Raw genomic sequence first — 15586 nt, 5'->3', positions numbered from 1 at the left:
CATAGAGCTCTTTGATGTTTTTTGGACTTAAAAAATACTATACAGGTACAGGCCGTTTACTAACTTTTTAATTTAAGTTTCTACCTCAGAGTCCATTGGATTTCCAACCTTCTCAAAAGAAATACTGATAGAGTCTTTTTTTATACAGATCAAATGCAGCCTCACAGCCACAGGAAACATTTTCCAATGTCTAATTAAGAACGTCTGTAACTGCCGCAGTTGGAGTAGGAGATATACCAATGGCCAGAATAACTGACATTATTTTCCTCACAGAAGAAAAATTATAAATGTTTTTTTTTATGATTTCTCACCAAGTCGTTTTTTAAGCAGCTGATTACTTTGTGTGGGCCATGACACAGCAGAATGGTCAATTCACTCTTACACCTTTATGGATCAATTCTCTTTTATAAACGCAAACTGTACCATGTAGCTTCTATCGGTACAGTGTGAAACTAAAGCCATAGAGAACTTTGCTTTCAAAGGATTTGATTTCATTAATGACTCTCTGCTGGTGCTAGAGGTTTGTCTAACAAATTTATGACAGACCTCTGGCACTCAGCGATGGATCAGGATACATCAGACACGTTTGGAGAGCTGAAGATCATGCAGTGTGAGAGTTTAAAGGTGTAGTAACTGTGGAGTTTAAGTGTAATACATACATGCCCACTAGGAAGCGCTGTTACTTGTTGGTATTGTTATGGACCGTAGAAGAAGAGTGCGGGCAGTAGAAAAGAGAGTAGAAAAGAAAAGTCCGTGTGAAGCTGTATGCTGTTCATGTTATAAAAATAAACCACCTTCCTGTGGAATAAGAAGTCTCTTGTAATTTACCACATAAATGGCGACGAGGATAAAGTCAAGCCGAGGATAAAGGCACAGCGGATTCCTCGGCAGACAAATGAGCAAGCCTCTCGGCTAAATTGCAAAGTTTAAAAAAAAAGAAGAACGGACGTGTAAATCAACAGAGGACCATGGCGGCGGGCATGGTAGGAAGTACCGCTCCTTTTGATTCCCAAACCCAGACGTGGGAGGAATATTGTGAGGTGCTCCACCATTTTTTTGAAGCTAATGAGATCGATGATGCAGGTCGGCAGAAAGCTATTTTGCTCAGTGCAGTGGGCAGTCAGACGTATAGCCTAATGAGAAATCTGGTAAGCCCCGCCAAGCCAGGAGACAAGACGTTCGATGAGCTGGTCAAGTTATTAAAGGACCATTTCAACCCAAAACCCAGTGAGATTGTGCAACGTTTCAAGTTTAATTCCAGAAACAGGAAAAATGGTGAAACAGTCATGGAATATGTTGCTGTCCTGAGGAAATTGGCGCAAGACTGCAATTAAGAAGATAAGTTGTCGGAGATGATACGGGACAGACTGGTCTGTGGCATCGGAGATGACCGCATTCAGCGCCGACTGTTGTCCGAACCAGATTTGAGCTTTGACAAGGCGTTGAAGTTAGCTCAGGCGATTGAAACAGCCAGCAAAGATGTAAAAGACTTACAATCTTTGGATTTTTCAGCATCACATGGGAGGACGCCGCAAGTGGTGCATAAAATTTCATCAAAACAGACCCCAAGTCGGCAGCAGCTCCAGCATAAAGGTTGCTACAGATGTGGAGGTGAGCACCATACAGCGGGTGAATGTAGGTTTATTAAAGAAACCTGTCACAAATGTGGGAAAAATTGGCCACATTAAGAAAGTATGTAGGTCCAAAGGCCCAGGTGGTCAGTCGAAGACTAGAGGGGGTGGTGGGCAGACAAGTAGACAGGGGAGAACGCAGGGAGCCCATTACGTCAGCCAGAGGGAGGACGACAAAGAGAGCATGGATGCAGAGGAAGTCATGTTCACATTGTACAAAATAGATGAACTTGACGTACCAGCGGTAGCTCCATTCATAGAGACACTAACAGTTAATGAGACGGACGCTCAGTTCGAAGTGGACTCAGGATGCGGAGTAACAGTAATGAACCACTCCGTATTCAATACCTTGAGAGGGAAAGAGGCACCAAAGCTACACCCATGTAAAGTGCAACTCAAAACCTACACTGGTCATAGAGTAAAAGTTGTGGGAGCAGCACTAGTTAAGGTGCATCATAAGGGACGAGTGCATGACTTACCGGTAGTAGTCGTAGCAGGGTCAGGCCCCAGTCTGATTGGCCGTTATTGGATTCAAAAGTTAGGCCTACAGTGGAGATCAACCCCCCAAGTCCACCACATCCTGGAGGGGAACCCAGTAGAGGTACAGGGGAGTCCAGAAACCAAAATCCACCATGTTAGAAAGGAAACTTTAGAGGAGGTTTTGGGAAAATACGGGGAGGTGTTTAATAAAGAACTAGGGAAATTTAAAGGCCCCCCAGCAAAAATATACATAGACAAGGAAGCAGTCCCCAGATTTTTTAAAGCTAGGCCTGTTCCTTATGCCATGAGAGGAAGAGTGGAGGCGGAACTGGATCGTCTCCTTGCCCAAGAGATCATTGAACCAGTAAAACATGCAGAGTGGGCGGCGCCTGTTGTTCCTGTGTTAAAACCAGATGAGACAGTAAGACTGTGCGGAGACTACAAACTGACAGTAAATCAAATATCCAAGTTGGAGCAGTACCCAATTCCCAGAATTGAGGACCTGTTCGCTACGCTGGCGGGTGGACAAAAGTTCACAAAGTTGGATCTGAGTCACGCCTATCACCAGATTCCACTGGATGAGGAAGCAAAGAGGTATGTGACCATAAACACGCACAAGGGATTGTTCACATACAAAGTACTACCTTTTGGGGTATCATCCAGCCCAGCGATATTCCAACGGATAATGGAGGGATTGCTGCAGGGCATTCCCCAGGTGGCAATTTTCCTGGATGACATCCTGCTCACAGGGAAAGATGACCAAGATCACCTGCGGACGCTGGCCATGGTGTTGGAACAGCTGGAGGAGGCTGGTCTACGTCTCAAAAGAGAAAAATGTTTGTTTATGAATGAGGAGGTGATGTTCCTGGGTCATAAAGTGGATGCAACCGGATTGCACCCAGTTCATGAAAAGGTGCAAGCAATCCAAGAGGCACCTACACCTTCGAATGTGACAGAGTTGAAGGCATATTTAGGACTGTTAAACTACTACAACAAGTTCCTGCCCAATCTGTCAACAATTCTTGCTCCAGTGCATAAACTGCTTCAAAAAGACAAGAGGTGGCAGTGGGGAGAAGCACAGCAAGTTGCTTTTGAAAAATCAAAGGAAATGATGCAGTCTGCACAAGTACTAGTGCATTACGACCCAGAGAAAGACATTGTGCTGTCATGTGATGCCTCACCTTATGGAGTAGGTGCGGTGCTGTCACATCACATGCCAGATGGAACTGAGAGGCCCGTAGGATTCACCTCACGAACATTGAACGCAGCGGAAAAAAACTATTCACAACTGGATAAGGAGGGACTAGCTGTGATGTTCGGAATAAAACGGTTCCATAAGTATATTTATGGACGTAAATTCACTATAGTAACAGATCACAAACCTTTGTTGTCTCTGTTCAGTGAGATGCGAGCCGTACCACAGATGGCCTCCCCTAGAATCCAAAGGTGGGCAGTAACATTGAGAGCCTATGAATACACAATAGTGTATAAGGAAGGAAAAAATCACTGTAATGCTGATGCCCTAAGCCGCCTTCCTTTGCCCGTGAAAGCAGAAGTAGAGAGACGGGAAGAGACAGTACTCATGCTGGAGAGCGCTGACATAACATTGGTGACATCTGATCAAGTAAAAGAATGGACGGACAGAGACCCGGTGCTCTCGAGGGTGCGGGAGATGGTGCGAAATGGATGGACATCAAAGCGGGAAGGGGAGGAGTTTGCCCCCTACGAAGTAAGGAAGCATGAACTCAGTAAACAGAACGAGTGTGTGTTGTGGGGCTCGAGGGTGATTGTGCCGAAACCAGGTCAAGAACAGGTTATGAGGCAGCTTCATCAGTGCCACCCAGGAGTGTCCAGAATGAAGGCATTGGCTAGGAGCTATGTATGGTGGCCCGGGTTGGACAAAAATGTGGAGGACACTGTAAAGAGCTGTACCACATGCCAAGAGCACCGCAACATTCCTGCACCCGCTCCATTGCATCCATGGGATTGGCCTGATAGGCCTTGGAGCCGCATACATGTGGATTATGCAGGACCGTTTATGGAGAAAATGTTTTTTGTGCTGGTTGACGCCTATTCAAAGTGGATGGATGTGTATCCAGTAAGCTCCGCTACTTCAGCCACTACAATTGAGTGCCTGCGAACCAGTTTTAGTAACCATGGTTTGCCTGAGTTGTTGGTATCGGATAATGGCACTTGTTTCACAAGCATGGAATTCAAGGACTTCCTGAACAAAAATGGCATTCGCCATGTAACCTCTGCTCCTTATCATGCAGCGAGTAATGGGTTAGCAGAGAGAGGTGTACAAACATTCAAGAGAATGATGAAGAAATGTCCAGAGGGCACCCTGACAACCAAAGTAGCCAGAGTGTTATTTAGCTACAGGGTTACTCCTCACACTACAACTGGTTTATCTCCAGCAGAGTTACTTCTTGGGAGGAAACTATGTTGTACATTAGATTCCATTCATCCAGATCTGAGCAAAAGAGTGAGAGGGAACCAAGAAAGACAGATGAAAGATCACAATAAAAAAGCGAAGGGACGTTGGTTCAAAACAGGAGACTCAGTGTTGACCCAGAACTTTAGTTTAGGCCCAAAGTGGATCCCAGGAATCATTGAGTCGGTGACTGGACCGGTGTCCTACAAAGTGATGCTTGGGGATGGGAGGATAGTGAGGAGACATGTGGATCAGATTCACACTCACTACCCGAAACCAGAAAAATGCAACAGCAACCAACCGGTTGACCCTGTTAATTCTAGTGGGTCTGAAGGAAAAAATGAAGAATGGCTGGAAGCTGAGGAGGTCGTTCTCGGTGGAGAGAAGTTGGAGGAGCCAACGGCTGTGGAAGCTGTGAAAAAACCAGAGACTGAACAAGGAACTGAAAAGAGTGTAACTCCAGTTAAGAGACAATCGAAAAGGCAAATAAGGTTGCCTAGTTACCTTAAAGATTTCCAGTTAGCTAAATGAAAGATAAGCTTGTTAGTGGAACAGTTAAAGTTTGGTTGTTAATGCTTAAGAGGGGAGGGATGTAGTAACTGTGGAGTTTAAGTGTAATACATACATGCCCACTAGGAAGCGCTGTTACTTGTTGGTATTGTTATGGACCGTAGAAGAAGAGTGCGGTCAGTAGAAAAGAGAGTAGAAAAGAAAAGTCCGTGTGAAGCTGTATGCTGTTCATGTTATAAAAATAAACCACCTTCCTGTGGAATAAGAAGTCTCTTGTAATTTACCACAAAAGGACAAAGAGATGGGAGTTGGTGATGAAGTAGTGGTAGGAGGGGAAATAAAAGGGAAAAACGTGGTGGACATTGGAGCGTCCTTGAACTCTTCTCAGAGTTCATGTATCCATGTTAGGCTCTGCTAGGGACGTGGTAATGAGCAGTCACATAGTGTGAGTGTTCTTGAGAAACTAGGCCACATGGGGTTGGGGTAGCTCGCACTTAACCAACCCCAATGAAGTGCAGTGATCATTGACAGCTTGTCCTCCCAGTCTCTGGGCCAAGGTGAGTCACAATGCAGTGGAAAAAAAGAAAGAACTTCTGGAAATATAGTAAGAAAAGTCAGAGAATCAAAAGAAACGCACAGCCAAAAGTTTCTATATGTGCTTCTCTCTGTGTCTCCATTTCTGTGAATACAGCCTCTTTGTTGTATAAAATATGAGATGGGTGTTTGGAATGGCTTCATTTCTTTTCTTCTTCTGTCACACCAGAGATTTGAATTCATGACATGGATTCTCATAATGGGTTGCAAGACACATGCAAAATGAATAGCAGCAAAAAAAAAAAAAATAAAGAAAAAATAAAGACAGACAGGGTAAAAAGTAAACTCATTTTCAATGGGGAACTACACTTGTAATTAAATTTCAAGCTAAAAGTCATGTTCATTGTGCACTCTAATTTGCATCCAACTTAAATATGCATGAAATTATTTTTGCATGAGCAGGCACAGTATCTCCACGTGACACAGTTCAACTGAGAGAAGAAGAGGGGGTGGTGGGAGTAAGATTTACCAATTAGTTTTGATGAGAGCTATCAGAAGGGCTCTGTGATCTTCTTTCTTACAAATCTCTACTCATTCTTTTGTCCATTGTGAGTTCAAGCTACTGCATTAGGTTTGTTCCTTTAGGGCTTCATGCATTTTCATGTAATCATAATTGGCTCTGTGGATGAACATCAAGGGCTGAGTTATGGAGAGACGCCGAAACAATGCAGGCTTCAAAGTAACGACCTGATATATATCATGTTGATCACTCATTGCTGATGGGGTTCTGGTTCTGAATAACTATTCTATGGTTGCAAAGAAACTTGCATTGATCAAGGTGGCATCAGCAACTATTTAAGATGTTATTTTAAAAGATTCAAGCAGATCTAAGTGCTAGAATTGTGCAGTAGGTGAAGGAAATTTATTTCTTCTGTAATAATTATGATTACTTCTCCTTCCATAGTAGCTGCTACACAGTGCTGCAGTTTGTCGTGCACCAAGAAGGCGCTGGATTTGATACCTGACTGAGGATCTTTTTGCATGGAGTTTGGATGTTCTCCATGTGGATGTTTGGGTTCTCCAGCTTACTCCCACAGTCCAAAAGTATGAGTGTTATACCCCTTTCCCCACTGGCAAAAACCCGGTTGAACCCAGGAGCTATTATCTTTTAGTGGCAGTGGGAAAAGTTAACTGACGCGTGTCAGCAAGTGACTAACGTTAATATTGCCTCTGCTCTGAACGGCATGCTGTGGGAACACCAGAATTGGGTTGACCCGATAAATTACCTGATACCTTGAACGCAACATACGGACATCAACACACCACGCCAGTCACTTCTGATCTAACAAGCAGAATCAAATCTGTTTACATTCGATAAACATGGAGCAGCTCTGGTGAGAGGGATTCAGAGAGAAACAATAAAGCACACTGAATACGCTCTGGCTTCCTTCCATGTTACTCTTCATAGTTTACTTTGTTGTTTTCTGTGGCACTGGTGACATCATCAACACTAAGTCAGCGCTATGGTGTCACTAAACACGCAGGCGCGGGGGGACACAGGCCAGCAGCTGCCACCAAGGGTTAGGCTCAGTTTTTTTGGCCAGTGGGAAAGAGAACCAAATGCTGATTGTTAGCGGGTCCAACCATGTTTGAAAAACATGCTTTAACTGGATATTTTCAGTGGGAAAGAGGCTTTAGGTGATTTTCTCAAAATTGTTCTTAGGTGTGAGTTTGTGTTTGTGTGTCTCTGTCTCTATCCAGGGTGGACTCCCACCTTTCAACATAAAATGCTGGAGATAGGCACCAGCTCCACCGCTACCCTTACAGAAACATGGGAGAAGGTAGATTGATTGTTTTGTTTTTGATAGAAATGAAGAAAAGAAGATGACAACAGCTCCTGTGGAAGATTGTCCAACCTAAATTACCTCAGTAAGAACTATCACTGCTGAACCTTCTTTTGAACAAAGTTCTATGAGTAAGGAACAATTTTGATCACTATAGACGGCACTTCCTACATCCCACACTGCAAAAACGATTTATAAATAAGTAAAAAAAATTGTGTTAATATATTTAGCCTTAATTTGAGCTGGTAAATAGGAATATTTTTGAATGGAATCAATTGTTCTACTATTAAAATAAGATAGCATAAGATACACTAAAAATAAGACAAAGCAATTTTTTTTTCTTATTTTAACTGTAATTTGTCTTGTTCCATTGGCAAAATGTCTCACTTATCTTCTCAATTCAAGAAAAATGCACTTATTTAAGAAAAAATGACTTATTGAGATCTCATTTTTTTTGCAGTGCAGAAATGAAGATTGGAAAAAAGGAGAAGTATTCTTAGAGCGGGCTCAACTCTGAAAGAGTCTGCATATCCAGTCTCAGAGGAAGAGGCCCACAAAAAAACGACACATCTATCTTGAACAACCTTGCGATTAAGAGGGATGTTCAGTTTCATTTAGCGTTGTGTTTCATCCAATCCAATGCAATGGTTTATTGAATCTCATTTCATCTAAAACAACAGTAAATACATATTACAATATCTACAATATTAAATTAATGGAAATATTTAAGGAACATTAATACATAAAATAACATTAATTGTCATGGTTTCCTTCAGAGCTGTTTTATTTTCTGTAGGTAAATCAATCTGATATAAAAGCCATGCTAATGGTTGTTTAGAGATAAAATTTGAGGCCTCCACAAGAAGTTCAGACTAATGTTGTGTCAGGCAGCCCGGGCCACAGGCGGCTAGCTCTACCCCTTCTATTCGTTCGTCTTGCTAATTTGAATCGTTCAATTCCATTTCAAGAGTGAGATCATCTGTGGTAGTAGCACTAGACATCTTCCAGGCATGTGAGGAAAACTAGCAGCAGTTCAGCGGACAGGAAGAATGAATGGTAGCCGGCATGCGCAGATGACGCCGTTTTGTTTTCAAAGGATATTTATATAAATAATATAACGGCGGATGTCTGGGGGACAGTGATTCTCCTACATGTTCTGAATGCTGGCGTACCATAAATGATAAATTTTGAAAAGTTTAGTTTGTGCCTTCAACTCATTCCCCAAAGGAAGACATTACTTGGATATAACAAAACCGAATTTCTTCAGAACAGTATATAAAATAAAATCAAGAGGCCAATGTAAAAACAAATGGTATTCCCCTTAAAGCATATTTGGTGAGCTTTCTCATTTGAAACTATTTTTTTCCATCCTGAAGTGCTATTCTAGGCTGTGTGACAAGTAAAAGAATTTTGCATCTTTTGTAAGATAAATAAAGATTTGTTCTAAAATGTTGAGTGATTTGGACCATGTTATAAGCCAGTTGAGCAACTTACAACTGTGCATTGCACGGTTTTGAAGCACTTTGTGCTGGGAGGAACACTCCGCTTTTTCTGTTTTTCTAGGTCCTGCAATGTGCATTAAAACCATGTAATGCAGTTCCTTTATTGTTTCTACTGTGTCCTTGGGTTTATTTGAAACATTCAACTAAAACTTTTAATTGAAATCTCTGCTGTTTGATTCTTTTTTTCTTTTTCCATGTTGAAATAAATCAGAAAATTGTGATTCATTCAGATTGCTTAAAGATTTGAGATGTAAACTAATACAGGGACAAGTTTACCATTCAACTTTGTGTGATCTAAAAAAAAGGAATAAAAAAACACATTTTAAAAAAATCATTAAAACATTTTGAATTTTTCTTCCCAGGATTCTGTTAAAATGTCAGCTTACATGTTAATTTGTGTTTAAGGGCTTAATTTTAATGGGCTTCAAACTGTGTTTTTATACACTTTTACCTCCTTATTTGCACATACATAAGAAAAACACATAGACTCAGACTTGCTAGATGGCAGTTAAAAAACTGCGCCCGACCAGATATAATGAGTATCTAGGTTCAGAAAATACTCCCAAAATACCACCTAGAAGTAAGAAAACATTTCTTAAATTAAGGTGTCTACACTTAATTTAGGTAGGTAATTAAAAAGACTTCATAATGAAATTAGTATTTTTTATCTTAAAATAAAATAATAATATTATATGCACTCAAAATAAGACAATGTAATTGTTATTTTCTTATTTTAAATGTAATTGTCTTGCTCCATTGTCAAAGTGTCTCACCTCCTCAATTCAAGAACAAATGCACTTATTTTATGAAAAAGTGAATTATTCACATTTTATTTTTTTAGAGTGCATAAAATAATTGCAAAGAAAATCAATCAAATTGATTCACACAAAAAGTCTGAGTGAAAAGTGGATTCCAGTTGTATATATTACTATTTGTCAAAAGTGTTGGATTTCATTCTGTCACAAAATCCTAGTGCTTGTAAAGCAAGTGCTTGTATTACATAAGCAAAAAAAAAAAAAATATATATATATATTTCAAAGTAAAACAAGCCTATAATTAAGGAACATTAAACTGTTTTTAGTGTCCTTTTTGATGCCTTTTCTTTTTGATTCTCAAATAAGGCAATACATTTTAATTAAAATATTTAACTGAATGGTGGAAAAACATAGAAGATACAAAAGACTAATAGAATATGTAGAAATGAGGCCGAATAAACGATAGAATGTGTAAATTGTAAAAAGAGAGGTCAATTAAAGGATTATGCTGTGACTTCACAGCACATTAATGTGAAGTCACAGTCAAGACACAGCAGACTGCAAGAAACAACGCTTCCCTTTAATTTAAACACATGCAAGTGGACAGCTCACAGTTACATAGAATCTGTCAGTGAGCTCTGACTGGGGTGGCTCAAAGAAGTTACAAAACATTGAGAGAAACCTTTTTGCACAACACAATGGTTACCACAGAACTGACCTCTTGAGGTGTTTCATAGTAACTTTTCTTTTTTTTTTTTTTTTTTTTACCACTAATTGCTCTTGCTTGTTACTGTTTAAACAACACCTATTTCAAACTGACTGGTCCCAGCTTCTGCTCAGATGTTTATCCTGTTAAGAAACTCTGCTAAGTTTCTGCCAGGTCATCTTACACCATTGTAACCTTCAACAAATATAATGCCTGCTTAAACAGAAATATATAAGTTGAACACACAATTTTAACGTCACTGTGCTCTGATAGATTTTGAACAATTCTTCACAGGCAGCAACACACTGAATGAACAGCATATCTTTGTGAGGGCTCCAGGTTGGAAAAATAACTAAATTATGCTTTCTGTTCACTAAATGGTCCGCTCTCTTTCTATTAGCATCACACTTAAACTCAGTGCACTTTGAGGACAATAGCATGAAAGCATTCTGCTGCATATTTAACACAGTGGGACCTGAAGTGGAAGGATTGCACTTTGTAAATAAATAAACAACAGCAGTGTTTTGTGTGTGTAGCTATGTTTTTGTTACCTTTTGGGGATGATTTCCCAGGAATATGCTACATTTTGGGGACTTATAGATACTTGTGAGGACCAGAGATGGCAAAAGTACTCACTTTCCGTACTTGAGTAAAAGTACAGATACTTGTGTTAAAAAATACTCTGGTAAAAGTGGAAGTACTGATTAAACTTCTTTACTCAAGTAAAAGTAACAAAGTACAGGCTTGTAAATTTACTTAAAGTATAAAAGTAAAAGTAGAAACCACTTTTTTCATGCCGTTGCCTACATTTTAAATGGATGCCTGCCAATAGGACTAGATCTCCGTTGTGTTCATTTTCAATCATCTCGTCGTCCATGCTACTATGCTAACGCCACCGCCACCAAGCTGCAATGATTTGCCGCGAATGAATACCGCCGAATCTGTCCATTCATCTTGTAGCGGTGCGTCAAATGCAACGTAGATTCCCATCCAATTAGATTGAATTTGGTATTGATGACGGGAAAAATAATAACGGTAACTCCATTGAAATGATTCAAAACTAAAGTAACGAGTCAATTTTTTTAAATGTAAGGAGTAGAAAGTACAGATATTTGTGTAAAAATGTAAGGAGTAGAAGTAAAAAGTCGCCATAAAAATAAGTAGTAAAGTAAAGTAAAAATATCAGAAAAATCTACTTGAGTACAGTAACGAAGTATTTGTACTTCGTTACTTCCCATCTCTGGTGAGGACCAACGATTGGTTCAAAAGAGGAAAGGTTCTCTTCTCCGGGTGGGGGTTAGGTTTAGGACTTGGGGGTGAGTTGAGTGTAGTTTAGGTTTAGGGTTAGGTATGTGTTGGAAATTGTTAAGTGAAGCACACTCTCTTGATGACTCCCAGAACACAGTCAAATGACTAAAAAAACCAAAGGCAATGCACGGACCAATGCACGTTCATTGGAATCTCCCGTTTTCATAACTGAACAAGGTGTATGTGCTGGCTTCTAATCACTGTTCATCTGATCCACCTGCTCCTGCCTCTATTTAAGGTACTTGCTCCGAGTCAGCTGGGCGAGATCATTTTGTTCTCTCTAGCCAGTGGTGAGAGTATTTTTAGCATTACCTTATTGTTTCTGATTACTTCATCTTACATGGTCTGCCTCTTAATCACTGAACCTACCTGTTCCTGTCTGAATGGTTTGCCTGAGCTGTCTTTGGATTCATGGACCTCCGAGCCTGCCTGTTCCTGTTCTTATCTGCTTGCATGACGTGGCTTGGGACTAGCTCGTTCTCTGGGCATGGACTGAACCTGTAAACCGGGTTATTGACTCACATGGATAATCATCCTCAGTCAGATTGTCATGGTCACTAACCTGTGTTTCTATCCTGCAGAGGTTCCAACATTACTGTAGATACCCTAACAACTGCTACATGCAGGTTTTAAATAAATACTTTTTGAGTAATCCCACTGTCTGTCTCGCCAGTATACTGGGTCCTCTGTTCTTGTTTCTGACCTTAGAGTTAGGGATAAGCCATCATGGTAATAATATGTACAGTGGTAGCCATTTAAAATGCCCAATGGCAGCCAACTTCCAGCCACTGGAGTGACCCCCTCCTTCTCCTGTGCATGCACATTTTTTTTACTCAGACTCCACCCTTTCACTGAAATACAGGGTCTGACCAGGAGATTACGCTTCTCTTTTGATCTTAATGTCCACAAATCAGGACAGAAACTATATTTGGGGGACCAACCAAGGGCCAGCCAAGGGCCCATCAAGGAAAGTGGGGACATTTTGAATAGCTGTATATTAAATAGGTTTAGGCAAGAGGTCCGAAGACCTTACATTTTGGAATAAACCATCTAGGTAAGTTATTAAGTATCTTGTATATTAAATTGGGTTCCAAAGAATTTAGGGTTTGGAATAAAACTATCATGATAAGTAATTAAGTATTAGGTCTGGCAAGAAGTCAAACAATTTTAGGGTTAGGAATGAAACATGTTGGTATGTTATTAAATGCCATATATATTAAATTGTGTTCCAATGAACTTGTTAGGGTTAGGGTAAGGGTCTGGTTTAGGCCATAGAAGTGAGTGGGAAATGAAAGGAAGTTAATGGAATGTCCCCTCAAGGATAGTGTGACATTATGGGCTTGTGTGTTTTTTGTACACGTGTGGGGACTACAACAGGGATTATCCATTACTAAATGTGTAAAATTGCTTCTTTCCTCAAAGTTGCATTATTTAAAAGCCATCTGTGGGCTGCTGTAACATGTTCTGCTCCAATTCAGCTAAAATGCTTTACATCATTCACCACAAAGGATACCTGATTTTTCCTGAGACAAAGCAACAGAGAAGGAGGAAGTATCCGACTCCATTTTGAAAGACGCTTGTTGGAACAAATCACAATTCCAAGTTTATGGCCCAACAAAGGTTCTCTCTCTCTCTCTCTCTCTCTCTCTCTCTCTCTCTCTCTCTCTCTCTCTCTCTCTCTCTCTCACACATTCCTATTACACACTTAGCATTTTAATGAGGACTTAGCCTGCATACTACGTGCACATTAAGCTTGCGCTGCAGGGGTGAGTGCAGTGATACATCACGGTCAAAGTGAAAAAGCTGTTTTGAAATTTTAAATACGAACAAAAGCTTTTTTTTTCATGCTCATGGGTGAATATGAGGCTGGAGGGAGGAGGACACGGCATAGCTGCTCTGATGTTTTAAAGGAGGTTATCTGGAGAGATTTGGGGAGGCTGAAATTAGGAGTGAATGCTGGAGTTGAGGGAGCATGCTTTAAAGGGATAACAGCAGGGGTGGAGAAGTGGGAAGTGTTAGATTTTAGGCTTCCTCAACAGAGTACCATGAAGGTGATTTCCACTGAAGTGTTTGGCACATAGTGGTATGGATAAAAATAAATTAAAAAAGAAAATGTGTTGCCTAATGCAATGCAATGTGTTGCCTAAGGGCTTATTGAAGATATGTACAGTTAGCTATATGACAACATTCACTTTATTCTGTCCATCATATTTTTGTAGTTCTATTTACTAAACATGCTGTTATTTTAAACCAAGTGGGGAAAAATATTGACTGTGTTTAATTTGTATTCAATTTGATTGCAATACTTTTGTGCTACAAAGATCAATAAATAAGTACAACGTTCTTACATTAAATGAATTTACCATTCATTTGAGCAGGTAAATAAGATGATTTGCCAATGGATTGAGTATTATTTCTCTTAAAATAATATAATTAGATAATATGCACTTGAAATAAGACAATGTAATTCTTTTTTCTGACATGGACTATAAATGGTCTTGTTCCATTGGCAAAGTGTCTCATTTACCTCCTCAATACAAGAACAAATGTCATGATTCTGCCCTTCTCTAACTTTAGTCCACACCCACCTGCTGTGTCTGCCCCACTCCGGTCAGTTTAATATATAACGTTGAGACCGGACTGTCTGCTCCCATTTTTTCAGCGACTGACGAGCACTAAGAACAAGATCTCCAGCAACAACAGCATCCTTCTGTGTCTTTCCTGCCAGAAGGGCATGGGGTTTGACCTCTATGCCGTCTGCGCGCACTGCCTCGGTCCATGGCATGCAGGCCTCGCTCTCACGCCTCAATCGTCCTACTCCCTATGTGAGCTCCTCCTGCTTAAGGACAAGCAATGGAGAGTAGGGAGGCTTTTTGTGCAGCAGACAGCTACCTGCTGGACAAAGTGATTGTGTTTTTTAACGCTGGGAGGGAATCAGACAATTCTCGCCCCAGCGATGATGGCAGTAGCAGCCCGCTCCTGCCTCTCAGCTGGGAAGCATGGTAGCAGAGGAGGAGCAGTTGGGCGAAGACTACCACCCTGCTCCCAGCTGTTGGCGCGCTGCCAACGATTATCCAGAATGCCCTGAAGCGTTATGGTTTGGCTGTGCCGTTGCCCCAAACCCTGCCACAATCAGACGTTCTGGCAGAATGGCTCGGTTCGGCTCTTGTCTGTTACCCAGACCTGATCTGGCCTCTGCACCCTGCTGTCATAGCATACCTGTCAGATTCAGCTGCTGATGCCGCCATGTTAAAGGTGCGGGTGTCTGCCTTTAACTGTGGTGGAAGTGTTGTCCGAGCAGGGCTTTCCACCTGTTCCTCCTCTGGAGGCCCGCTTCACCTCCGTGTTTGGGGCAAAGACGAATGGTCTCACTGGACAGTGACCTGTCCCCCCAGCAAACACAATCATCTGACTGTGGGGTTTTCTGATCATTATCATTGCTGTCATCACAGTAGCCTGCCTTGAAGCGAGTTGATCTCCACACTACCCCTCAGCACGGCCTTTCTACCCCTCAAAACCCTGAGGCGGGTCCACAGGTTAAAACAAGGCCGTAGGTTTGATTTGAACTTTGGTAGGGACTCTATTGGTCTGGTGTCATTGGTGCTATGCAATATGCATGCCCTTTTTTTCATGCTTGACGTGAGCATCCGTACTGATAAGAGAAATTCATTGTTTAAAGAGAAAAGCAGCATTTTGCTACATTAATAAAAAAATTATGAGCACTACACTCATTAGATGCTATTTATCAATGTTTGAAGTATCACCGGCTCTGATGAATGTGGAATTAGGACTGTTTTCCACTTTGAGAATTGTTTCATTTGAACGACTGAGACAGAAGGTAAATACAGTATTTTCTTTTGAAGATATAGAATTGTGCAGAGT

General features: G+C 41.0%; 1 protein-coding gene across 1 annotated transcript in view; it reads left to right on the top strand.

The window, feature by feature from the left end:
- LOC119791919 (uncharacterized protein K02A2.6-like) overlaps positions 1-15086 on the top strand; it is a 76631-nt gene extending 61545 nt beyond the window's left edge. The window contains exons 4-7 of the mRNA XM_038298306.1: positions 1513-4998; positions 14367-14564; positions 14695-14801; positions 14960-15086. Of these exons, the coding sequence (XP_038154234.1) occupies positions 1513-4998; positions 14367-14564; positions 14695-14801; positions 14960-15086 (3918 nt within the window). The remainder of the gene's footprint in view (positions 1-1512; positions 4999-14366; positions 14565-14694; positions 14802-14959) is intronic.
- The last annotated feature ends 500 nt before the right edge of the window (positions 15087-15586 follow it).

The sequence above is a fragment of the Cyprinodon tularosa genome, unplaced genomic scaffold (assembly GCF_016077235.1).
Source record: "Cyprinodon tularosa strain WSP-4 unplaced genomic scaffold, ASM1607723v1 ctg405, whole genome shotgun sequence".
NCBI lineage: Eukaryota > Metazoa > Chordata > Actinopteri > Cyprinodontiformes > Cyprinodontidae > Cyprinodon > Cyprinodon tularosa.
Note: the sequence above shows the minus strand (reverse complement) of the source record. Positions and strands in the feature narration are given on the sequence as shown.